Below are 27039 nucleotides of genomic sequence, written 5' to 3' on the forward strand. Positions count from 1 at the left end.
TAAATATTACATGTTTACAACTATAGTCTACATAGTTAAATCCAAGTCACTGCTCGTAAACCGTTTGGGCGAATGATTACACCTCACCGCTCAAGGTAACTGGTTCTGGATATGACTTTCTGCAGCAGTTTTAAGGTCTGCCAGATGATGCGCCCACGCCCCGGCCGTGTGCATTTGTTTACTCGCGGTGTCTGGTGAATGCATGCCTTTACTACACCTACTCAGTGTTAAATTTAAAATTACAGTAATATAGAAGACTTCTGTGAAATAAAAATTGTTCATGCATATTTAATTTTTATTGCACAAACTTGTCCATGAGTAAAAACAGATAAACCAAGTTTGTCAAATTTTTAACATACACATTCAGAAAACTTATTATATAATGGGTTATCAGCTTTAATGCAACACCCCTTGCTTGACTTAGTTCATTATATTGAAGTTTTACTGTATTGTGTTTGCCAGGCACTGGAAATTCTTAATTCTCAGGCAACCTTCAGGAGGGGGTATTACCTCTGTTTTACAGATGAACAGAATGAGGCTGAGTTGAATGCTGGAGTCAGGAATGAAACCCAGCTCCCTTCAGTGCCAATGCCTCTCTCCACTACACATGCTATGGCTTCAAAGTCTGGGGATGAAGGTGGGCAGCCGGTCAGGAGACAGGAAGGAGGTATGCGCAGAGGAGCTGGAAGGGCCTGAACAACCAGCCGGGGCCTTGCAGGATCTTTAGAAGCCACCCTAGTCTCCTGGGCTGGAATATAGGCTGTCTTGATCCATTTTAGACAAAATATCCTGTTGAAAATAGAGCTGTTTTCTTTCTGACCAACTGAAAATTATTTAACTAGCAAGATAGACTTGAAGACTAAGTTTATAAGGCTTTATAAACGGAGGAAGCTTTTGTATTGGCAGCTTGTTTTTATTTGAAGATCAATGAGAATTGAGGTATGTTTCCGTTTAGCTAATTAGTGCTTTCTGAGTACACTGTGTGGCCCGAGGTTGGTGATGGGGATGTGTTAAAAGATTTGAGCCAGACCCTGAAGGCAGGCTGGCGAGGCTTTGACTCATTGTGTCTCAGGAAGAGGGGCATGGTGCCGGTAGCCAGGTTTGGGAGGGAAGTGTAGGGAGGTGCTGGAGCCAGTGCGAAGCGCAGACTGCAACGGTTCGTTGTGATAAGAGGGGTCTCCCCTGGCCTCGGCTTCGGGGAAGCTGCCAGCCTGAGGTGAGAAGGCTTCGCTCTCGGTTAACCATGCTGGAGGAGCCCTGCTGGATGGACGGACAACCATGGTCTTTGAATGGCTGTGAGTACAAACCCCTTCACCAGCTCCTTTGCTAATGAACGCCAACTGGGCTTCTGCTGGGGCTAGTAGCTGTGGAATGGATGCAGAATCCTCATTAGGGTAAGATATTCATCCCTCACCCCAAGTCGTCAACATCCTTGGCAACCGGCCTTTTTTTCTGATTACCTGCCGTTTCCTGGAGGGGAACAAGAGGAAGGAACTTGCTTTTAAACCCAGGTTGTAGGAGGACTAGAGCAGGGACCTGTGTTGAGGACGACTGAGTGCCTGCCAGTGTAGGGGACAATTAGCAAAGCTCTCCCCCAGTCACCACTGCCTTCCCTCAATCTGGAGAAGGAGCAATACATACAAAGGCCATTCCCACTGCACAGACAGAAGCCCAAAGACTTCCAAACCACCTAGCTTGTTTGTGGCACATTTTGTGGCTCCTAATTAGTGAGTTTTTAACCACACAGAAGAAATAACATTCTTCTACTGTTTTTAGTTAACAGAAGCACTTTCTTAGTGATGAGATTTGAATTCCATCACAGTTGTGGGATCTAGAAATTTTCTCTTTTTATAGATGAGGAAATGGAGGCTTAGACAAAACAACTTGCCCCAGATTATCCAGCTAGTAAGTGGCCAGGCTCTCCCATTGTGACTGCTCTGTGCCAATACTGTGGTGTGCTTTACTGGTCCAGACTGCAGCCTCTCCTGATTCCCAAGACCCCCCAGCAAGACTCCTCTCCCGGGATGTACTACTTACCTCTCTTGTTTAAGACAAAACAAGCAAAAGCCAACTCACTTCTCGCTCTGCCACCCCTTGCGGGGGGAAAAAGAATCCAGACACCAGGCTAAGCTCTGTGTTTGCTTGATCGTGGACTGGTCGGCCTTGGGCCGAGCGGCTGTGTGGGGTTTTTTGTTTTATTGGTGCCAGCCGCACAGTTGGGTCTACTTCCACAGACCGCCTTTTTGTGCTGTAACTGAACCCTGTAAGAAAGTGCAAACCAGTACCTGCCACTGGAGAGCCCAGGGCTTGGACGGCAGAGAGATATTCTGCTGGAGGGAGTGTGCTTTCTTGTTTCGGCTTCCTCCAGTTCCGTTGGCTGACATTTGTTCCTGGCTAGGTTGTTTTTTGTTTTTTGGGTTTTTTTAAATATATTTTTATTGATTTTTTTTTACAGAGAGGAAGGGAGAGAGATAGAGAGCTAGAAACATCCATGAGAGAGAAACATCGACCAGCTGCCTCTTGCACACCCCCTACCGGGGATGTGCCCGCAACCAATGTACATGCCCTTGACCAGATTCGAACCTGGGACCTTTCAGTCCGCTGGCCGATGCTCTACCACTGAGCCAAACCGGTTTCTTATGTGCGTGCACTAACCAAAAGGGCCACGTCCACAGGGACACGCTTCTCAAGTGCTCTGATGCTGGGCTCTCCTTGGACCCTTCCATCATAGAGTGTCAGAGACTGCTCAGCTTGCCTCTTTCCCTCATGCCCGTGGGAGCTATCTGAATACAGGGGAGGTCATCTGGGAGGAGGCGCCTGGTGAACTCAGGAAGGCTGACTGAGCTAGTCTCTCCTAGAGGGCGGACACGGCTGCCTTGGGAGCAGGTGTGGTGAGCACACTCCATGTTACCAGAGTGTTTAAGCAAGAAGCCAGGTGTTTGGCACAGAGGAATTTCTCCCGTGGAATGCCAGTTTGGACACTGACAAGAGCACTCCTCTCCTCTTGGGCAGGTGGGTTTGTTGGGAAACGTTCACTGTCACCTAATACTGTGTATCAGGCTCTGTCTTGGGGGAAAAGGAACTGAGAAAATACCAAGATTTTCAGTTTAGACCACTGAGTAGGTGAGAGCACAGGATGGGGATGGTGTGCAGGGCTCCCTCAGACCTGGAGAGGAGCCAGGCCTGTGGAGAGATTGACACGCAGGAAGAGTCAGAGGAGCTCTGCCACATGGTGAGGTTTCAGGAAGACAGGCATGGCTTTCTGCGACAGCAGGGAAGTCCTTGTTAATGGAAGGCGCCAGGTTAGGAGGATTAAGTAATGGGATGTAGGGCCTCTTGGTGAAAGGCCCTGGCTATGCCCTTCAGTGATTATCATCTTCCCAAATGGTGAGAGGTCTGGAGGGTCGATTGGGAAGTAGAGGCAGGAGGCAGACGCTGTTGCAGATGCCCTGGTGAGGGATGGAGGCGGCTGCCTGAGGGCCACAGAGGATGGCAGAAGCAAAAATGTGTGTCTTCACAGGCCACTTTCTCTCCTGGCCCGAGCAGGAAGGCGGGCTTGGCAGCACTCAGCCCAGGGCCAGGGCAGCAGGCGCCTGCCCAAGCATTTCTCCAGGGCCACTGTCATGTGGGGACTGGACCCAAGCTGGTGAAGGTGAGGCAGAAGGTGCTGACAAGGCAGGGAGTGTGGGGAGGAGCTGGAACGCAAGGGCCATCTCCATTGGGCCAGGAGTTGGTGGTGCAGGTGGGGTGCTCTCTTGGAAGTGTATCTTTTGGCAACGGGTAGACAGGTGTGCAGGCTGGTCAGTCAGCATCTTACTCCTTCCCTGAGCTGCTGCTCTCCTGGGCTCACCAGTCCAAGGCAATGAAAAGTACTGGGCATTTGTTCATTCAGGGACCTTGTGCTTTTCAAAAAGTGACGTTTCTTGTTTCTTTACTGGGACAAGGGCTGGAGCTCATGCAATTCAACATCTGTAGGACATGGTCTTCAGCCAATGGGAAGGTGCCAACTTGCTTTACAGAGTGCTTTGAGGAGGGGAAGAATGTGAAATTGTACAGTTATTGGAGCGTTGCTTTTAGCCTCAGGTCTGCGTCGGGTTCATCCTGGACAGATGTTTACTCCCCTGGGCCACATGCTGTCATCTCTGCTTTTAGTGTCTCAATTTGGAAATATATGGGAACGCTGCTTTAGACATAGTTTTGGAAAACTTTTTCTATAAAGGGCCAGGCAATAGACCTGAGGCTTGTGAACCATATACAGTTCGGTCTTTGTAACAAACGAGCCTGGCTGTGGTCCCACAAGTCTCACTCTCACACAGGCACTGGTTGCATTTGGCCAGCCCTGTCTTACACTGTAGACACCTTTGGCTTAATCCTGACAGGGAACCTCCTGCCCTCTGCTGGGACTTACCCAGCTTCCCATGAAGGCTTCCTGAACACCTGATCCGAATGTGCGCACTGCGGACGCGGGGGGGTCTTTGCCCTGAAAATCGTAGGTTTTAGGTGAGAGGTGGGCGACAGGTCCAGAGAGAAGGGCCGGGCTGAGTCAGGAAATCAGTCCAGTCATGGCACATTGGTACAGCCTGTGAAGGGCCAAGTGTTGGGCTTCGTTCTGCAGGTGGTGGGAGCCGGTTTGAAAAGTTGTGCTCAGGACCGTAAAGTAGTTACAGATGCATTTTTGAAACATCGTTCTGGTAGTAGTCTCCAATGTCATCTTTCAGTTTAGTATGGCTTTTCAGCCCAGGGTTTGGCTACTGTCGGCACCAGAGCAGGGCGGTCCTGGCCACGGGCTTTAGTGCCACACTTTTCAACAGGCAGTTTGACAGAACCTCCCCCCGCAGCGCTCTCCTGCTAAAGACCGTTTAATGGCCAAGGCAAATGAAACCTCAGAGCCATGGTGTGTGGGGAAAATACCTAGGGAATCCCATCCTTTGCTTCAGATCGAGTCGTGTCAAAAAAGCTTCAAGCAGCCGATTTGCATCCTCTGTGCGTGTAGCTAGGCCTGCGACCAGCACACAGAGGGATGGTGTCTGCACCCTGGGAGACCTATGAACTGCTGTGGCAAGGTGCGTGTGTGCAGGCTGAAGCAGGTGCTGCTCAGGAGCATCACAGAGGCTGAGGCACACCAGACACGGTGCTCACCGTAGTTGGGGTGGCAGAGAAAACCCTAATATATAGTGCTCTACTCCCAAGTATTCTCCCTCGGAGAGGTTTCTAGGCAAGTAAATCAAGCTGCCACCATTATCCTTTAATGGGAACTGGAATTGGGGGGCATGGAGGAAGGTGCTTTGTGTGCAGTGACAGAGCTGTCATGAAAGGAGACCCAACAGCAGTGCCTGCAGGTTGTTTTATTGAATCCTCCACAGGCCGTGGCAGTAGGTGAGGAGCCTCGGAGTGGGAGGTAGCTGTGCCAGCTCCATGCAGGGCTCTTCCAGCGCAGCCTGCAGACACACTGGTCCTCTGGCCAATCAGGTACACTTGTCAGTGGGTAGGAAACCAATGAATTCTTGGGGAACTGGATGCTGCCTGCTGAGTGCAGGAATGCTTGTCATTGGGGATGTGCCTCTTGAATTGTGTGCCTGGTCTTGTCTCTGACAGTGGGTGGGTCACTTCTCAATTCTGAGGAGCACTCCTCCTGCTTAGGGAAACAGATGGTGGTCAGACTGTCTTTTTTTTTTCCTGCCGAAATATGTCTGCTGATCGGAGAAGTCAGGTTTGTCTGTCCATGGAAGTGAATTTAGGGCTTAGCAGTTTAGAAATATGCAGCTTCTTTCCTCCTGGGTTCCTGTTGCCACCAACACCCCTCGGACTTAAGCCAAGCACTTTGGTGGGTCAGTAGCAAGACAACCTGATCCAGACATGTTCATCCCTTGGCCAGCTGGGTCGTCACTGTCTGAGATCACCCCGCTGTGACCCACACACAGGCTGTGATTTGGAACTTAGGTTCCAAAGTCTCTCTTCTCTCACCTGACAAGCCACCACTAGACACATCCATTCCCCTGGCCATGAAGGCTTGCACCCCAGCTCTGTGTAAGGGACACTGGTTTGTCAGCAAGGCGACCTGCCAGAGCTCTGTGGGAGGTGGCTTAGCTACCAGTTACTACCAGCTTTTCCTGGTCAGGAAGACTCATTTGTAGAAACTGGGGAGCCAAATTGCAGGCATCCTCAAAGCCTCTAATCAGGGGTCCTTACTTTCTGATCTCCCCAGAATCTAGGCTGTCTTGTGAGTCTCCAGACAATCTCCAGACAGACTTCCTTTCCAGGGGCTTGAGGTGGGAATCTCCCCCTGCCTTTGTCTTATCTTCTGAGTCATGAGCGACCTTCCTTGGTAGATTTCAGCCCTTAGCAGCATTCACGATTTTTTCTGAACTCCGGCCTTGTGCCAGAGGCCATCCGTTGGTCTGCCGTGCTAAACCTCTGGTCTCTGTAAGGGGCCGGTTGGGTCCTAATTTGCGGGGAGGGCACTTTCAGGAAGAGTGGGGCTGACCTTGGTCCAACCTGTCAGCCTACGCATCCTGGTCTGGCCTCTAAGACTTGCTGCTTGCCCGCTCCATGCAGAACTCTTTGGGGAAAAGCGGCCAGTCTAGACCTGACGTCCTGGGCTGCTTGCCTGCCTTACAAGGGAGTAAGGGGGCCCTGCTCAGCCCCAGGGTGGGGCTGTTGGAGGCATGGAGAAGACTGAGCAGTTCCCCATACGACATTGGGCTGGGATGCAGCTTACTCGTCTGGTGGCGGCCAAGGTAACTTTAGAAATCTTATTTAAAATATCTATTGTTTTGTTTATTTTTCCTGAATACGCAAGTGTAAATAGTAGAATTTGCAGTGCAAAGCCCTTGGCAATAACTTTGTTGTGTAGTATGTTAAAAAAAAACTGGAAATCGCGAGCACCACGGACTCTTTCCCCTTGGGGCATTGGTTACATGTAGGACTCTGAACTTGAACCCTTCGGCACAGTTGAAGCAGCAGCTTTCGGGTGTGGACTGTCACCAGTGCCTCGTCCAGAGATGCCTGCCCTTCATCCACAGGGACTCTCTGCCACCTGGCGCCCACGGGCAGTGCCCACTGACTGTGTTGGACTCTGCATAGACTGACCCTCTTGTCTGGCTCTGCAGTCTGCCCGGAATGCCCTGACATGTTGCATTTCCCCTATTTGGATGAATAAAAATAAAAGCTTCTGTCTAAGCAGGGCCTTCTCTGGTTAATGAAGGTGCTTTGATAAAAAGGGTCAATTTCCTGGGACTCTGGCAAGATCTTCCTGTTCATGGTGCTGAGATTGTGGGAAATTTTTGCACCATTAGCAAACTGAGTGGTGAGTTATGGACGATGAATCCTAAACCTCAGCACACACCTCGCTTAATCCTCATATTTGCTCCCCAGGATTGGGATAAGCCCAAGGGAGTCGAGTTTCTAAATGGCAGCAGCAATCGGAAAGCAAAGCTGAAGCTCTTCCTGCTGCTGCCCCAGGTAAGCCAAGAGCTGTGTGGACAGAGGCACTGGGTGTTCCTGCTTCATCTTATAAACTCAAGGCCTGCCTTCTCCCCGGCACACCATCGGTTTGGATCTCCAACCATGCCAGAACTGAAAGATGGAGGTGATGGTACCTGGTAGAAAGGTTGAAATCCCAGCTCTCGTGATCACAGGCAAGCCTTCAACCTTTACTTCCAAATCTGTGAGTAATGTTAACTCAGGGCAGAGCTTAACAGGAGTTGGGTAATCTCCAGGAGTTGGGCACTGAGCCCACTGCAGAGATACGGAGTTCCGTGCGGTGTGCTAGCTGGAGTGAAGTGCTGAGAGCTTATACCTCCGGCTGCCCACTGGGAGTTAGAGGCGTGGGTTCCATCCTAGCCGTGTTGCCTGCGCCAGGAACCTCTCTAAGGGCCCAGTGTCTTCACCTATAAAATAGGGAAGGATAGAGAGCTCAGTGCCTCAGCCACTGTGTGGTCCTGATCCTTGTGTCGTCTTCCTCTCCTCTGCCCTTCCCCTACCCCAGGTGACTCGGATGTGTCCAAACGAAGCATTATAACCCACACGTCCATTACACACATGACCGTATAGGGTTCCAAGGGCCAAGCAACTCCTCTGGGCCCATGTCCCTCCCATACTAGTACTCCCCTCAGTGCAGACTCTGGTTTTCACCACGGGGGTTCAGAGCTGGGAGTGGGTCTTTCTCTCCCACACGCCCTCTCTGCTCACTCGTGTCACTGGGACAGTGGATGGGGCAGCAGCACTCATGGGAGACTTTAAGGCAAATGCCGCTTATCTTTCATTCTGAGCTGCCCCACGAGTTATTAACGAGATGTCCTCGGCAGGGCCCACTAGATATCCACTCAGCCCGTCACGTATTTTCACTTACCTTGATCACAGTCAAGGAAGAACCATGGTCACAGAACCAGGATCTGAGTTTACTAGCATGAAGCCTATGGTCTTTCTACCACAATTCCTTCCAACCAACCACCTTTCCCCCACTCTGCTTCACAGCCAGGCTTTTTGCAATCTACACTTCCTTCTCTGCTCCCTCCACCCCCACCCCCCAGCACCCCACCCTAAGCATCAGTGACTCCCCAGTCATCCCGTCAGCCTTCCCAGCCCTGCCATCACTCCCAGGTAGAGCTTGCTAGTTTTTAAGGCCCACAGCTATTTCCCTGCTCCATGTCCTTTCTCTTCCCCCTTGACCCTAATCCTGCCCTTGCTTAACTGGGACATCCCCTGGGCACTCTCCACCCTCCTAGCTTCACCTTACCTGCCAGAAGATTCTCAACCAGGGAACTCCTCCCCTACCTGGGGGCATTTGGCAGTATCTGTGACAAGTGGTGGTGGTGGGTGTGCTATTGGTATCTAGTGAGTAGAGTCAGGGGTGCTGCTCGACTTCCTGTGACGCACAGGTCAGCCCCACAACAAAGAACTGCCCACACAGCTCTGATGTTCCGATTCTGGAAACCACCTAGGTGAGCGCCAATCCATAAATTAAAAGCTCATCTTCCTGGGGTTTCCTCCCCCTTTCTCAGGGCTTCTCTATTCTATCAACTGTCTTCAGACTAAATTTCTTGTGACCATTTCCTCCTAAAGCAGGGATGGGGAACATCTGGCCCGGAGTCTCTAAGGCCCATGGAATCACTTGGTCTGGCCCTGCGGAGGATTAAATAAATGTTTGACCAAATATAGCAGGCTAATGTCATAGTTGATAATTTTGTATGGCCCTCAAATGATGCTATAAATACCCAAATGGTCCTTGGCAGAAAGAGATTCCCATCCCTGTCTAAACAGGGAACTTATCAAAGATATTTAAAGGAAGTTGGCTTAAAACTCTACAGTAATTATCCTTCTAACATCAGGCTGGACCTACCTGCTGGCCCAGCCTCACCTCCCATCCTGCTGCGTTCATCAGACCACAGTGCTAAACACTGTCCTCCTGCTCCAGAGTCCAGCACTTCCCCTCGCTGTCACTGCAGGAAGCTCTCCTTGCCAGGGCACACCCCCTCCCTGTTCTTACAGCTCCAGCACCTAGTGTACAGGAACAAGGGGGCCTCCCTGGAAGCAGGTCCCCTTCTGAAGCATTTAGGCCCGTGTGTCGGGCAGACTGGTGTTTGGACTTCTTTGTCTGGGCCAGGGCACAGCTGCGGAGGTGAGGATTGCGACTGAATCCCTAACTCCTGGTCACTGAGACCTTGGGAGCGGAAAAGCCTAGAAAAGGCTGTCCTGGACTCTTGCCCATGGTGGCCAGGAGTGTGGATGTCAGAAATACACCCACCAGCCTGTGAGAGGCAAAGGGAAAACATATGCTCTGGAGGCCCTGTCATGGCCCAGGCCCTTGCCCACTTCAGGGGGGTCTCACTCACCACCTTCCCTTCTTTGTGGCCTGTATCTCAACCCACTTCCTCCAAAGCCTGGGTAAAGCTGAGGTCCTGGAGGCAGGCAGCGACGCAGAGGGGAGCACTGTTCTTCTTCCTGCTGCAGAGAAGGGTGGGTGGTAAGGACGCAGGGTCTGGGAGCCTCATTCCCTGGTGTGGGCGGCTCCCAGTGAGCAGAAAGCAACTTTTTCAACTGGCTCTGTCCACGCCACCACTTCTGAGTTTCAGGAAAGCAGACCTGGACTCCAGGTAATCTGCCTACCTTTCTTGCTCTTCGGCATCTCTCCAGCACATTCCCATTCTGTGTGGGAATTCACTCTTCCAGCTCAGCCTGAGTGAGGTGCTTTTGTCTTTATGGCTTAATTACACCCTCTGATTTTCCTAAACCTCAAACACATAACAGTGCCTCGCCTATTCCTCAGGGGCAGTGCTCACCATGAAGGCCATAGGCACCAGCCTTCCAGAAGGCAGAGCCTGTGTCTTCTCACCCCACGGGCCTGGCACCTCAGCTGCTTACAAAGGGTCTGAATGGAGCTGGCTGAGGCTCACACACCGTATTTGACCTGACGGTGGGGGTTGGGGGGTGCTGCACAGGATAAAACTGTTTTTTACAAAGCAGTGCTGTTTGTACCAAAATATTTAATGAATATGCTGTTAAAATAAAACCAACAGAAGAAATAGTAATACAATTTTACTGGTTTATATTGCAATTCATAAAGTTAACACACTAAAACTACCCTAACACAATGTCCACACACCGAGATTTAGACGGGCTTACAGCGGTTTTGGTAACGGAACAAGAAAGACACAAAGTGGTGGTGGTGGTGGGGGGGTGTGGGGAGGAGGGGTTACCACTTGTTACCTCCTCGTTAACACAGATGACCTCAGCAAGTGTCAGTACAGCCAACGGGAAAAATACAAAACAACCCAAGTGTCTATATACAAACCAGCGCCTCTTGTAACCAGCTACCTCCAACCACGCGGAGAGGACGACGAACCATCTGCAAGACAGCCTGTCGGCACATCACTATATAAATTAAAGTCTGCTTTGTTTTTTAAAAAAGGTGCTAAAACCTCATACCATATAGTTTTGAAGCGAGAACTTGCAGCCCATTTAAACAGTGAGGTTTGCACCCAACCACACTCCGGGGGGAATGCAGCAGGGAGGGGCACGGGCCAGCAGAATGGGGCCTGGGCATCCCACACGGACATTTATTCACAGACACACACACAGTCTCAGTGTCCTCCTCACACGATCTGTTGTGCAAAGCACCTGGAATCTCAACGTGAGGGAGCTTGTCACAACTCGGAACGGCAAGGAAGAGAGCAGAACCCAACAGACTGTGAGTGAAATTAAGTGCCCATATAACCACATAATTAAGTTGTGCAGATCAGTCCTAGTTTGGGATTTAAACACTGTCATTTGGGGGCATTGGGAAAGGTGTTTTTATATATATATACATATACACACATGACACATTGAGCAAAATAAGATTTGTCCACATTATGATTAATCCAGTCTCATGGTCACCCACCCCAGCCCTGTGAAGTCATTTTGGCAGCTAACACTAAAAAACAACAGGAACCATGAGAGTTGCATAGAATTGATCTGAAACGTGAAAAATGCCAAACCAAAACCTGTGCATCATACAGTTTAACAAAACTAGACTGCTCCCACCGCACCCAGGAAACCCTCCTCTCTAAAAGTGCTTCTCCGTTACCCAGGGACCCTCTGCGGGCACTGACCAGTAAGAATTACTGGAGTTCCAGGTCCTCTGCCCCACCCCACCCTGCCACAGTCTGTATAACGTGTATTAAAAAAAATTTAAAGTTTTAGAAAAAAAACAGCCTGAAAGGATTCCCCCAGCTCTGATGGTGTCACCTCAGCCTGTGGGCTGGGTGAGCCCGGGGGGCCTCAGGAGTGATCTAGAGCGTCCGGAGCAGCCGCTGGGCTGGCAGGCCTGTTAGTGTCAGTAGTTAGGAGAGCCTGGCCCCAGAGGCTGCCTGCTTCAGGAGCTCTGGTCCAATGACCTACCAATATGCTTCTAGGAATCGGACTTGGGTACATCTGGTCCTGGGACATGTCACAGAATCACACATCTGGCCAAAGAAGGCAACAAAAGGTGTCGTGTTTCCTGACGGTGTCTGGAGGCCGCGGCTGCTCTCAGCAAGTCTCTTTCCCTTGAACGCCAGTTGCTGTCTTTATGGAGCTCAGTGTTCGGTTAAACCACGTCTTCTTGGCTGCTTGTACCTCATTTAGGGCAAGGCCCAAATGGTGCTCCAAGTCCTGCAAGGAAGACTGCATGAAGGTGCTGGCTCCAGTGCCCAAGACCCCGCTGCCTCCCCAAGAGCTGAGCAGGCAGGAATTCAGTCTGTTTACTTTTGAGAGGCCCCTGGAAATTCCCCCGTCTCAAAATGGCATGGAAACATCTGGAGTGCCTAAAGCTGTTAAGCCCGCCTCGTTTATTAACGCAGCCTCCTAAACAAACACCTCCCTCCCTTGTTCACCACTGCTCACCAGGCACACAGCTTAAGCCCAGGTAAGACCGCATCATGGACTTCCAGGAAGAGCCTTCAAGTCTACCCTCCTGAGCAAGGCACTGGAGACGTCGGACTGGGCCAACACACAGGCTGTTTCAGATCGGCACCCACATCCACCCCTACCTCCTGGGGCTCCTTACTGGGCAAGCCCACACCTCCCTGTGCCTAATCTTCCTCTTCAGCTGCAACCTGTCCAATTCTTTGACCACAGCTCAGACACCGATTGCCTGTCCTATGAGCCATGTCTTAGCTTTGCCACCCCAACATTGAGAACAGGGCCTGGCCAAGGGCAGGACCCAGTGAATGTGCGCGATGCGGGAGGCCCAGCCTAAGCTTGGCTCCTTGTGCATAGTACCCTGGTGCTCACAGAACTAGCCAGACAGTGTAAAGATGACCAGCTCAGCCCCACTTCCTTCACCAGGAATGGAGGTCGGATCAATCAGGTAACATGTCCAAAGGCACAAAGCTAGCTAGATGATGGGAGCTGGGACATCAGAGCCAACATTTATAAAGCTTGCACACACTGTAAACTTTTTCTGTGCATCATCTCCTTGTCCTCACTCATCTCCACTTATAGATGAGACGAATGTAGAAGGTTACTGACTCACTCAAGGTCGAAGACTGATAGTAGAGCTGTGACTTAAAAGGACATATTCTCTGCTCTACCAAGAAGCTCCCAAGCTTGATAATTATGGAAAAGGTAAATGCTTAGAACAGGACAAGTAAACACCCACTGGCAAATAACACGTAATGGGCTTCTTCCCGTGAGCATCACAGTCAGAGTTGACAAGAGCAAAGAACCCCAACCCACAAGGTCATGCTGGTGTTTCCCACACCAGGACCCCTCTGGTGGTCCAAGTCTCATGGCAGCGAGAGAAGGGGCGGCGCTCTGGTCCCAGGGGAAGGGGGGAGAAGTGGCTGTTACCTGTATCTTACACTCGGCCTCCACCAGCTGCAGCTTGGTCTGGGCCAGCTCCAGTTCCATCTCTCGCAGCTGGTTCTTGAGCGTCTCCTTCTCCTCATCTGTGTCCTCATCTAAAACTTCCTTAGCCGCGCTGATGCCCTTTATGCGCCCTTCTTTGTTGAAAAACTCTCGGCAGCGCTCACAGTCATCTACTTTTTGCTAAAATTGAATGTCAGATGTAAAGAGACAAGAAGAGAACTGGTCGTTTAGAAGGTGTGAGCATCGCCCTCCTGGAGCCAAGAGGTGGCTTCTCAGTAGGCACCACAGCTTCTGAAAATGTGCCCTCCGTAACAGGAGACAGCCGAGGGGAAAACCACCTGGCCCTAGACACAGAAAGCAGTGGAAACAGTCTGATGTCGTGATCCAGTCAGTCATCACATCTAAGACTGTGACTAGATACAATTTATGTACAAGGATTTTCACTGCAGAGAGAGACGCTTCCCGGCACCTGGGAGAAATTCAATACACTGGGCTCTGTTTATATAGGAAGTGTGCAACCTCTAAGTTTTTGAGGAATTTTTCATAAAATGGAACACAAAAAATGTATATATAGTATGGTTAAAATATATACCATAGTTCATAAAAATAAGATCCCACTGACTGTAAGAAACGTCATAACGTCATCGTATGTTCTTCTAAGAAAATATTCTGCCAACTAAATCAAAACCTGCCCCAATTTCGGAGATGTGAATGTGAAACCATGCATATCTTAGAATAAATGAAATTATGTAATTAAATAGAACAAATTATGTAATTAAATAGAACACATACACCCAAGTGCGCACAATGGTGATGTTATCTGTGGATAACAAGATTGTAAGGAGTGACCAGCCATTGTGGCTCAGTGCCTAAGTGTTGACCAATGAACCAGGAGGTCATGGTTTAATTCCCAGTTGAGGCACATGCCTGGGTTGCAGGCTCAATCCCCAGTATAGGGCATGTAAGAGGCGGCTGTTCAATGATTCCCTTTCATCACTGATGTTTCTCTCTCTCTCTCCCTCTCCCTTTCTCTCTGAAATCAATAATAAAAAAATATATATATATATATAAAAAAAAGATTGTAAGAGGGGTTTTTTCTTATATATTCTTCCAAATTTTCTGCAGTTTTATTAGTTCTGGAATCAGACAACAAATTATATTTAAAAAATAGCTAGTGCTGCCGAAACCGGTTTGGCTCAGTGGATAGAGCGTCGGACTTCGGACTGAAAGGTCCCGGGTTCGATTCTGGTCAAGGGCATGTACATTGATTGCAGGCACATCCCCGGTGGGGGGTGTGCAGGAGGCAGTTGGTCGATGTTTCTCTCTCATCGATGTTTCTGGCTCTCTATCCCTCTGCTTTCCTCTCTGTGGAGATTCGATAAAATATATATTTAGAAAAAGAAAGCTAGTGCTGAGTAAACACTTCTGGTGGGCGCTGGGCATCATCTTGCTCCAGGGAGAATGTTCTAAGCAAACATGGTCATGAGCATAGAACTCTCCATTCTCCTCTCCACTGAAGCGTAAGTATGTGAGGAAAGCATCTTTCAGTAAAGGACTCATCTTAGTGAAATGTGGTAAGTATTCTTACTCAGACACAGCTTAAAGCAAGCATCGTCACAAAAGCTCCCAAATGGGCAACGAAGTCCAGTCGTCACTGTGGTGGCAGCATGCATTCCCACGCGGCAGCACCGGACCTAGAGCCACCTGTTTTGTTTACAAACTCCCGGAGGAGATGGTGGACACATTTAAAAGGACAAGGATCTGGGATTTTGAGATCTAAAACCAGAGCTCTTTGGGTCTCATTTGTATTCCCCTCCAGAGGACACAGCACAGTATCAGCTGTAAATTACCGAGTGAGGCTGTGGTATCTGTCAGCTTCTCTCACCTCTGAAATCAAAGCACCCCCCTTACCCAAAATCTGCAGTGCTGGTGACAGCCATAAACTGGGCTAGGGGCTATAAAATTTCTTTGATAAAGGGAGACTCACCCGAATTTTCTCAATTTCCACTTTATTAGCTGTCTGCTGCTTCTCCAATCTTTCACTCAACTGAGAACAAATCTAAAGAAACAGACATAATGTCAAATTAAAATCTCTTGAGCAATGCCATCAGCTACATACTTTGGGCTGGGGACCAAGTCTGTGGTGGCCACGCCGCCTCTGCATCCATCAGCCTGGGACTTGCAGGACTATTAGCATGGCTACCGTTTCTGCACCATGTAACCACACATGCACATAAGGTGCAACCTGTTCCTGAAATGCGCCCAGGAACATAGTGTGGCTTCACTTACTAAGGGCACTCACTGCCTGGTGCTCTACCCACATGCCTGAGATCGCAACTCCTCCCCTTGCTCTACAGTTGGCCAGGCGTGCAGTGGCTGGTCAGAGCCGGGAGCTCGGGTGAGGAGGGGCACATTCCCTGGGGACAAGCGGGCTGCCTGGGGATACAGCCCAATGGCCTGGTGCGAGGACCCACCTGCTTGTAGTCGCCGATGATAGAACTGTTCTTTTTAATCTCAGATTCTGCTTTGTCAAGCTCCCGCCGACACATTTCTTTGAGCTGCAAACATTAAAAAGGCAGACCTGAGTGTTTTAAGGGAAATATAGAAGGTTTTCCCCTGAATGCCGACCTGACTCTGAAGGGCTCTCTCTCCCTTCCTCCCTCCCTCCCTCTCCCTCTCAGCATCACTAACCTGTTTTTTTGGTGCCAGGAGAGGGAGGGACAGTCAAAATGCCCCAACACACCCACCCCCCTCAGGGCTCTGCTGAAGCTTCTGCCTGGGAGCAACCTGGCCTGTGGGCCTGAGCAGAGGACACAGAGCAGAGACCGAGCTGATGGAGCACCGCGGCCACCTCAGGAACTGACCGCTCGTCTGTGTACAGTGCTGTCACCTCGCGCCTCAGGCAGCCCTGATGCCAGGAGGAGTTACTTTATGGAAAACGGGGAAAGGGGACAGGGACTGGCCCCAGGGCATCCAGCACCCTAAGCTCTTCCTATGGCTGCAGGTCTGTGTCCAAGGACTGCAGAGCTGGCTGCAGACAAGCCAGTTTGCTCTCAGAGGACATGCCAGTGGACAGGTAGAGGAGCCAGACATGTGAGGGCATCGCTTTCCTTCTGCAGAGATGCTAATCCTATTCTGTCACTCAGCTTCGGACACACAGGGATTTCTCTTTCCCCAACGAATGATGGGCCCTGCCCGTGACCTCACTGTGCTTTAACTGGTAAGAACCATTACACTCTGCACAGTAAATAAAAAAGGAAACCAAAGCCAGCTGTCCCAGGTTCTCCAGTGCCAACAGGAAGCCTGCAGCCACACTCCCACCATCAAGCGTCTGCAGGACACAGAAGGCTAAGCTCCCTGACCTGAGCAGACTCCTCTTCCAGCCGCCTTTTCTCTTCTTCTGCATCAATCAGCTTCTGTTTGGTCATAAGCAGCTCCTTATTCAGTGCATCTGCCTTTTCCTCAGCCTGACACATTTAAGAGATGCTGTTAGTGAACAAGACTGAGACCTGGAGGGGTTGCAACATCCAGCACAATCCCATTTTAAGAGGAAGGGGAACTGTGATGGGCTCAGGGGAAATGACACCCCCACGGTCGCACGGAGACCAGCCTGTGCCCGGGTGCTGGCTCAGAGGTCGGGAAAGGCACGGGGCCGGGGCACAGCCTTTGGCCTCGGGCAGCCGAGGCTCCATCCCATCGTTCCCTGACCATGTGCCTCTGGCGAAGCCACAGAAAGCCTGTCTGAGCCTCAGGATCTTCATCTGAGGGATAAAGTGTGGAAAGGACTAAGCACAGTGCCTAGCACATAGTAAACAGTAGCTGCTATAATCATTGATAGCTATGATAAATTCTGGTTTTCTTTCTCTAAACTTTATTTCCTCTGCTTCATCAAACAAGTTCCACATTTTGGTCTCCTTGTCACCTGATAAAGGAAGCCACCCTTTCCTGTTTATACTCCTGAAATGGCGATCCCCCACCCGCTTTCTCCTAAAGCACGCAAAGGCAGGCCTGTGGGCCCAAGTGAAAATGGTATGAGACCCCGACACAAACGGCCCAGGACACGAGGAATGAATGACGGCAGCCGCGAGGGCGGTAAGGAAACAGCAGTGCGCAATGCCTCGCACCCATTCGGCGGAGCAGGGCTGCTGGTCACAGACCCCGCTGGTGCACGGCATCATGTAAGTCCCCTGCTAACGCTCAGCAGCCCGAGCCGCTTTCTAGAACACCGGGAAACTATGAGCAGGAACGTAATCTTAGGAGCCTAATCTTAAGAGCCCGACAGGGAAACCTGAGTCAGGTGCTGGTAAACGATGACCTCTGGCCAGATCTGCTGGTTCTTACAAACGCGGTTTTATCCTAACCAAACAGCCATGCTCACCTGTTTACTTACTATGTGGCTAGTTCTGCACCAGTGGCAAAGCTAAAGAGTCGTGACAGAGACCATGTGGCCCACAAAACCTAAAGTATTTCCTACCTATCCCTTTACAGAAAAAGCTTGCAGCCTGACCTAACCCTGAATGAGACACACACTTCTTTTAAGGGAAGCTTGAGGTAGAGAGAACAGACAAATGCCGACCAGGAAAGCCATCACCTCAAACTAAAGATTGGGAGAAGCAAAGAAAGATGGCATATCTGCCAACAGAAATTACTGATGAAACCAAGCATCATGGGCACCAGGCTTTATTATACTCGGCAGTGCTTAGTCAACAGGCACAGAATATGCAAGAAAACAAAGTCTCGCTGAAACCGGTTTGGCTCAGTGGATAGAGCGTCGGTCTGTGGACTGAAAGGTCCCAGGTTCGATTCCGGTCAAGGGCATGTACATTGGTTGCGGGCACATCCCCGGTGGGGGGGGGGGTGCAGGAGGCAGTTGGTCGATGTCTCTCTTTCATTGATGTTTCTAGCTCTCTATCTCCTCTCCCTTCCTCTCTTTAAAAAATCAATAAAATATATTTAAAAAAAGAAAAGAAAACAAAATCTCTTCTTGTTTTAGGGGGAGGTTAAGAAAATCTTAGTGATTAAACGCTACTGCCAGCTGTGATAGCATGAGAATGAGCCAGAAGTCTCTCAATCAAACGATGTTTCGGAAGAAGTTCAAGGACGTAAGGAAGGCTTCCTGAGCTCATCACTGACCCCTATAGCGAGAGGGAAGGAATGCGGACACGAGCCTGAACCCTCGGAGGAGGGTGACTAACCAACAGCAAACACGGTAATTCCCCGTGATCACGGAGAAGTCAGGGTGAACACAATCTCTCCCCGCAGCCGAGTCAGACTCACGTTGTCCAGGTCCTTGCGCAGCGCGATCTTGCTGGTCACCAGCTCGTGGGCCAAGTCATCGTTTTCCTGTTCCAACCTCATGTTCGCTTCTTGCAGACGCCTATTCTCCCGCTGAAAGGTTAAAAGAAACCAGGGACAGACACGCAAAAGTCAGATGAAAATGAGTGTTTTCAGGGCTAACTCTCAAAACTCCCTTGAGTCCTACGGAAACTGTGGGAGATGTAGCTGGTCCTCAGGGGCTACCGATCACTAATTTCAGAAACACTGAACTGATAAGTGGCCTTGTCAAGGAGCTATGTCTTATTAACAGTGCCAACATGCCACTGAACTATAACTAACTAGGCCACTGGTTTGAAGCAAAACAAACTGTTTTCTTATTTGCAAACTCAAACTGAAACCTGGATCTAGAAACAGTGGAACTGGATTTTAAAAGGAACGTGACAAGGCTGTTACAGGCACAATTATATGAAGTGAAAAGCGAACCTCAAACCGTTCGATGGGGTCTTCCTGCTGGGCCTGCTGTTCCCTCATGGTGTGATATTCCTTTTCATATTTTTTCAACTTCTTCTGACTGATCTGTAGGATAAAGCACAGCAGGAATTAAAAAGTATCAGAAAGCGGTGGGCGCTTCAGGGACTTCACTAAGGACAGGGCTGGTCCCAGTCACCATGGAAATGTTTCCTAATTTGGGAGGGAATCTCCAGAATGGGGCACGTCCAGCACCCAGAATTCTCCCTCATTGGCTACTGCGTCCATCTGTGGGGGATACCTGGCTCACAGCTGTTACTAGCAGTGTTAGAAGGACCACCTCCGGAGAGCTCTTCCTACCTGAAGCCTGGGTCCCGCTGTCCCTACAATCTTCCTCTTCCCCGTCTTATCTAGCACCTTCCAGCATGGCTGCAGGAGGCTTCAAATCTCTGCCCTCACATACAGTACTCTTTATCCTCCTCCTCATTTTATACACAACTTAACTGAGATATAAGGAGGTTATGTACCTTGATCAAGGTCACTCAGTGAGGGGCTGGCAGATCTGGGATTTGAACCCAGGCAGCTGGACTCCACCCGAGGTCCAGCTACAGCCACCTCACTGTCCTACTACCTTTCCTCTCCATTAGCTCCTGTGCTGCCATCAAGCAGGCACAATTCTCTCTGTGCTTCAACACACAGCTCTCCTGACCACTCTATTTGGCTGCTCTTCTGTCCCATCAAACAGTCCCCTTTCTCTCAAGCTTTTTCCTACCATCCACCACTGCCACCCACAGGTCTATACCTGTCACTCCCACTGCGTCAGGGCCTCTCTTTAAGTCAAGCTCCTGCTCCAACCACTCCTTAGAAAATGCCCTTTTGAAAGTCAGAGTGGTTTCTTTTTCACTCCATCCAGTGGGTTCTCTCTCTTCCCAACTAGACTTCAATCCCTGACTTCCATGCTTTGCCATGACCAACCCCTCCTCTCCTCGAGGAAATCCTCCTCCCACTCTCTCTCAGCGCTCCTTCTACCCAACAGGCCATTTCTCCCTTTCACTGGTGAGCCCTCTTCTTTCTTCAACCTGGACCAGGACCGAGGGCATCCTCAAGACACAACCCTTATCTTTTGTTTTATTCCCTCCTTTAAACCACTAACCCATTCTCTTTGTTTTTTAAATTATATTTTTAAGAATTATGAAAGAGAAAAAATAGAAGTGATAAAACAGGTATATGCAATTTAAGGAATGATGACAAGCTAACGCTCATCCCTTCCCAAAGCGTGAAGAACAGCACCATGCTGCCTCACAAATTTTAGCTGCCAGTTCCGGGAATGAGGAAACTGTGAGCTTGTCTAGTCCAAATTTCCTCATTTTACGGATGAAGAAACTGAGACCTCCAAGGGGACGGGACAGGCCACGTTTGCAGTGCCTCCAATTCTCCGTCCCACCTCACTCGGGCTGCCTGGTGTTCCCCTCCCTCCAACTCTCGTCAGGATGTGGATATGTCTGCTTCAACCAGGGCTGATCCTGGAGTCTGGCTGCAGCCGAAGGGGAGGCCACCACGCACACAGCACTACACCCTGGCTGCAGTCCATAGAAATGTCCATTAAACACTTGGGGGTGAGGCAGCAAGTGGGGTGTGACATCTTTAAACTCAGGTCTTCTGCAGTTGCAGGCCAATGCCGGGGTAAACTTTTAGTGTATACGAGAGGCCCAGTGTACAAATTTGTGCATGGGTGGGATGCTCGGCCTGGCTAGCAATCAGGGCCGATGGGGCCAGCTGGCCAGAGGGTGGGGGTGGGGGTGGGGGAAGGGACCACAGCTCACCAAGGGGAGGACTGAGGGAGGTTGGCCAGCTGTGGGAGAACACTGACCACCAGGGGGCAGCTCCTGCATTGAACTTCTGCCCCCTGGTGGTCAGTGCCCATCATAACTACTGGCCAGTCATCTGGTTGTACCAGCTGCTTAGGCTTTTGTATATATAGATATCATTCACAAAGAAAGCACCTAAATAAAACATGTGCGTGATCAGTAAGTGGATAAACTATTCTAACAGATCAATAGTGGAGCAACAGAAACTAAAGGAGATGTGTGAGAGGCAAACATGGCCTCCCAGTGCTCTCTGCTGTCAGTGTGAATGGCAAGGAGGGTCTGGATGTGAGGCTCCCGTTAGTGCTTCATTAAAAAGGAAAAAAAAAAGAATTGACAAATCCTACAAAACACTCTCACAAATCTTCAGGATTCTCCAACTTTTCCTTCTCATGAAGGGGCAAGGAAGAATAATTTTTTCCTATAAACATACGTTTAAAAAGGCTAGTTACAAAATAATGACTTCTACATTTCATTATCCCTAATAATAAAAGCCTCTTAGAGTAAAGGGCTGATTCTCCCTCAACATTGTCACAGCTGTTTGTGTCTACGAGCACCTGATAAATGCTGGACCCTTTACATTTGGTATCTCATTGATTCTTAGATCCTCACGACAGGATATGAGCAATTATGCATTCCCCATGTTTTTCAAGTGTTCTGCAGTGAGCACGAGTTACTTTTGTAATTAAGTATACAAAGTACATGCTGTTAGAAAGAATCTCACAATTACTCGGGGCTTCTGCACCGGGACTTAACACAGGCAAAGCTCCGTCTTCTGAGGAGCTTGGGGCCCCGAGTTCCTCATCAGCTCAGGCTCCCTTCCCACTGCTCAGCCTCACCGGTTCTGGTTCCCTTTACTCCCTCCCTCCCCTAAACCCTTACCCACCAACCCCACTGCAAACAGAAAGAAGAAAGAGCAACACTGCTTATAACAGGCTCGCACTGACCCTGCGTCTCTGAGCACGGGTGGCTGCTCACCAGAGCCAACCGTTCAGACTGCCTCTGAGGCACAGACCCCACGAAAAAGGCCGATGCCTGACACCGCAATGGGGAATGGAGAGGCACCAGCAGCAAAAGCACCGATGCAGCCGAAACCAGTTTGGCTCAGTGGGTAGAGCGTCAGTCTGCGGACTGAAAGGTCCCAGGTTCGATTCTGGTTGGGGCATGTACGTTGGCTGCGGGCACATCCCCGGTAGGGGGTGTGCAAGAGGCAGCTGACCAATGTTTCTCTCTCATTGACGTTTCTAGCTCTCTCTCTCTCCCCCTTTCTCTCTGTAAAAAATCAATAAAATATTAAAAAAAAAAAAAAAAAAAAAAGCACCAATGCAAGCCTCCACATGACCAGGAGAGACCAGCACCCACCTTTCAGCCTGCCAGTCTCGTTACCAGACTCCAAGTCAGAACATTCCTCCCTCATCCCTGCCCATTCAGTGTGCACAGAAATGCTCAATTACACAGGCCATCCTTTACAGAGCCCATGGCCATCCTGCACATCTATACTCAGGATGCAGCAGGGGCATTTATTTACCCAACAGTTGAGCACAGCTATGGGCCACGCTCTTTGTGGGCATTAGGATACAGAGATGTATACAGGCCACAATAGGCAAACTCCACAGGGCAGGAACTCTTACTCATTTCAAAATTCTGAATGCCTGGCCCACAGTAAGCATGGAAATACTTACTGAACAGAGACATAGTCCCCACTTTAAAAAGTTCAAAGGTTATTTTGTCTGTCTCTTACACCAATGACATTTTAATTGAATTCAGGAAGTAGGGAATGGAACCACCCAGAGCCAGGAGCCACACCCTCTGCCAGCTGGCCTCTCTAAGGAGGCTGTGGAAAGCACAGCCTCACACACTGTGGCATGTTTGCCCTCAGAGGTGACATCCGAGCCCTGGCTGGGTGGCTGAGTTGGCTCAGCATTGCCCCTCACACCAAAAAGGTTGCAGGTTTGATTTTGGGTCAGGGCACATAGGTAGGTTGTGAGTTTTAACCCCCGCAAGTTGCATATGAAAGGCAACTGATTAATGTCTCTCCCCGACACTCATCCTTCCACCCCCCCCCCAAAAAACAAACAAACAAACAAACAAAAACACACACCAAAAAAACAACAACAACAAAAAACACTAAAAAAGGATATCCTCAGGTGAGGGTAAAATATATATATAAATATTTTTTTGTTTAAATGTTCTTTTGGGGGTGGGGGGGAATCTAATAGTTTCCTGGGACAAGACTGAGTTTGTACTAAATTTAGGAAAAACCAATGTGACACCCCACTGCAATCCATACAGATGCTGTTAACACTCTTAGGAATAGAACCAATCTGAAAGTGTCCTGAGATTTAAAAAGCCCAGAAGGCAACTCTGCCCCACCCCAGCCACAGCAAGAGAACACTCTACCTCCCACTTCAGAAGCTCCCCAGCTCCGAGGCCGTGCATACATAGTCCCCAGTTAGGAAACTTGGAATTTGGCAGCGGAGACTTGGAGCATGTCAGTGTGACATTCTGACAGAAGTGCAGAGTCAGTCCCAAGCCCCTCCCCTTGGTGGCCCCTCATCAGTCTTCACAGGAATCGGATGTTGCTCTTACAACAGGGCTACGTGCCCTGGGAAAGGTAGCACCTGCCAGCCTCTGGCACAGGCAGGGATGTCAAGGCCCGGAGCTGGAGGAAGGGAGTGGCTGCAGACTTGCAGGGGGGAGGGTTCAGACTCAGGTCCTGGCTCTGCCAATGACTCATGTGTGACGAAGGTCAAGCTGCCTTACCTGGGCTTCAGGTTCCTCATCTGTGAAAACCACCAGTAGTCTTAAGGATCACACGATATAAAACATTTAAAGAGCTCGCTAAGTGCCCCGCACAGAGTGGGGTCTTTTACTTGGCGGTACTACTACTTTTATTCATAGGATCAGAAGCCAAACTACACTCTGCACATGTGCTGCAGAGAATGAGCCATTTAAACAAAGCCCATTCCACACAGACAGCAGGACACGGGCTGCTGACAGGAAACCGGAGCCATTTCCAAAGGTCCCTCGCTGGGCTGGAGACATAGGGAGTCAGCAAAGGTGGGAGCTTGAATGTCAGTAGTCTGCATGTTTGGACGAATGGGTGGGTAGGAAGGAGGCTTGTACATTAAGGAGATCCTGACTCCAAAGTCCTCATAGCTAAAATAAAGAAATCTGACCAAACCCACCACCCTCTTGTTGAATGCTTGAGGTAAGAACTTGGCTTTTCAGTAATTAGAAGAATCCGAGATTCACACAGGACTGTCAAAATAACAAGATCCCTCTACACCTACCATTTTATATAATCTTCCAAACACCTCTCTCAAAGGCTATCGCAGGAATTATCACCCTCATTCTACTGATGGGGAATTGAGACCTAGAAGGGTACAGTGACTGCTTAGTGACCATGCCAGCACCAGATCAGCGGTCCGGGGCGATTCTTGCTCCTTATGCATCTCTGCAGCATGCTCAGTACTGAGTACAGTTCCTGACACGTGAGAAAATCTATAAATGTTTATTGACTTAACTGACTTAAGGAGATGCCTGGGCAGAGGAGGTCAAAACAGGGCAGGCCTCGAGATCACTGGTGCTGAGGGATGATATGATCAGAAGATCAGCAGCTACGTTAACGGCATCATCTTATGGCTCTCTCTCCAGCCCTGCTGCGTTAACCTGCCCTGGGTCACGGGGCCAGGCAGAGCAGGATGAGAGCCAAGGTTCGTGCGACTGCAAGGCCTGCCCTTGTAACCACTTGACACAAATCAACATTCTATTTAATCTCTGAGCCCTTTCATTTAATTTGTTCAAATAGTTCAGACTCCAACTCCCTCTAAAATCACTAAATAGAATTAGGTCTTCTGGTCCTACCATCAGAGTATTTTTCTAAAATGCAGAAGCAAATTAGTAGCAGAGAACCCAAACACAGATAAGCACCAGGGGAGACCAACTTATAAAATAAGAAGGGAGTGACCGCTGCCTACCCTATGACACTGAAAAGCTTACGGCACATGCAGAGAAAGAGCAGCCACCCAGGAGTTTCCTCATGAAATCCAATTCTAAAAGGTTACGACAAGCAAAGAAGTAAAACTATAGCCTGGTCTAGTTACAGGGAAAACTGAACTTAGGTACAGTGTACACAGTTTCAACGCTGACACAGACGAAGCTTGTCCTGTCCATTCAATCCCTCACTTACAGTAAGGCACAGTGACAATAAGCATTGACTTTAAAGTCAAACTCCCAGGATCTAATCCCTATTCCATCTCTTAGGAATTTTATGCACTTTGGGAGTTTTCTTCAATTTTCTAAGCTTTATGTAACATTTGAAAAGTGACCTCATGTAGTCACTGCAAGGATTAGTCTGCCATGTATAGGCACTATGGAAGATTCTGTGAACACACCAAGGAAAGACCAATGTACTCACTGCAATCATAGAGCTCAAAGCCTAATCCTAATGCACAATAACTACACAAATGATAAGAGCAGAGAATGAAATTCAAACTAGTGTGGCTTTTAGCTCATGAATAAAAATATTCCCCAAGGACAAAGATTCCCAAATGCCAGTTTTCTGTTTCTCCAAATAGCAAGTGATTAGGATTGCATTAGTTTGGAGATACTGTTATTTGGTTTTTGCAATAATATCTTTTCTTACAGGTAGTTTGAAGTCTAGCACAATCGCTTTATATTTGAAATAAATTCTAGTGAAACAGTGGTTCAGAAATTACATTTCACCTTAGTGAGGATTCTATAACAAATGGATCAAATCTTCAAGCTTGATCTAAGAAACCCACTGAGCCACCTCTTTCAGCTATTTCTTGTTTCTTCTAAACTAGACTCATATATTTGACTTATTCTCTAAAATACCAGTATAGACATAAACAAACGATTGCTTTAACGTAATTCTTGAATCAAAAATTTAAAAGATCTAAATGTGAGTGTATTCCCACCCCACTCCGCTCTAAACAATACACAGTATAGTTACCAGTATGAATGGGTTGTGGAGCTACGAGGGCCATTCATGAACTCCTAGAACAATCTTTAAAAATGAAATTCCTTTTAGAACTAATAGCAGAAGTGAAAACAGTTTTTCTATTTCAGGGCACTGACCCATAAAAAAAGAGAAAATCAATGGACAGCTAAATGAGTTTTTATACATGCTATTAAATTATAGATTAAGAGAAGGAGATCAAAAACTCCTCAAAAAAAATAAATGTTAGTATCATAATAAACTAAGGAGAAGGAGGGAGAAGGTGAGAAGTACAAGGGTAGAAAAGACAGACACAAAGGGACACACCAACAAGTACAGGGAGGAATACAGACCTTTTTTAACAACACCCCCATCTTGTGGCTGTTTCGGGTATTGCCACAATAAACTTCTGTTTTATTTCAGCAAAGGAGTGGAAAGCACATTGGGAATGCAGTCTGAAGGCCTGAGTTCCACTAGGGCAGTAGTCAGCAAACTGCTGCTCACGAGCCACACGTGGCTCTTTGGCCCCCTGAGCGTGGCTCTGCCACAAAACACCACATGCAGGCGCGCATGTACAGTGCGACTGAAACTTGGTGGCCCATGTGCAGAAGTTGGTTTTCGGCCCGGGCGAGTCTATTTTGAAGAAGTGGTTCTAAGGTCGAGTTACACTCAAGGGGCCAAAGAGCCGCATGCGGCTCGTGAGCCGCGGTTTGCCAACCACTGCACTAGGGCTTGTCAGTGTGCAGCCAGTACCATTTGGGTAAGTTACCCGACTTCTGGAAGCCTAGGTTTCCACACTGGATTCGCCCTATGTACCTCCTAAGGTACCATAAGAAATGAGATACTCCAAAAACTATACCAACACCGGAAATTATAACATTATAAATGTTACAACAATGACAAGAGAAACAGGTCTTTGTTAGTTGGACTGGACATGTGACAAAGTATTCTCAATCAAGAAGCACAACTCTGAAAACCAAGTCACAATTTTTTTTTAAATAAAAATATAATGGAATGGAATTTCTATGAACCAGAGTCAATGTTTCATTTCTAAATTGTACACCACAAAGTTAAAAAGCTAGATTCCAAACCATTCCATAGCGAGAGCCCCATTCGCCATGCCCAGAGAGGCTCTCA

At 48.9% G+C, this 27039-nt stretch overlaps 2 protein-coding genes across 7 annotated transcripts in view; one reads left to right on the forward strand and one right to left on the reverse strand.

Moving 5' to 3' along the window:
* STRBP (spermatid perinuclear RNA binding protein) overlaps nt 1-7179 on the forward strand; it is a 133510-nt gene extending 126331 nt beyond the window's left edge. For both annotated transcript variants that reach the window (XR_014796433.1, XR_014796434.1), the window contains one exon: nt 524-7179. The gene's annotated coding sequence lies outside the window, so the exon portion shown is untranslated. The remainder of the gene's footprint in view (nt 1-523) is intronic.
* The window catches only part of RABGAP1 (RAB GTPase activating protein 1), a 128459-nt gene continuing 103258 nt past the window's right edge, over nt 1839-27039 (reverse strand). For 3 of the 5 annotated variants that reach the window (XM_084899939.1, XM_084899938.1, XM_084899940.1), the window contains exons 20-26: nt 19090-19182; nt 18607-18717; nt 16692-16796; nt 15804-15887; nt 15317-15388; nt 13312-13509; nt 1839-12132 (exon numbers count right to left, since the gene is read on the reverse strand). In XM_084899939.1, the coding sequence (XP_084756065.1) occupies nt 12010-12132; nt 13312-13509; nt 15317-15388; nt 15804-15887; nt 16692-16796; nt 18607-18717; nt 19090-19182 (786 nt within the window). In that variant the 3' untranslated portion in view covers nt 1839-12009. The remainder of the gene's footprint in view (nt 12133-13311; nt 13510-15316; nt 15389-15803; nt 15888-16691; nt 16797-18606; nt 18718-19089; nt 19183-27039) is intronic. The other 2 variants (XR_014796431.1, XR_014796432.1) reach the window with 2 other exon arrangements.

This window comes from Pipistrellus hanaki (assembly GCF_964339955.1).
Source record: "Pipistrellus hanaki genome assembly, chromosome: 11".
Taxonomy (NCBI): Eukaryota; Metazoa; Chordata; class Mammalia; order Chiroptera; family Vespertilionidae; genus Pipistrellus; species Pipistrellus hanaki.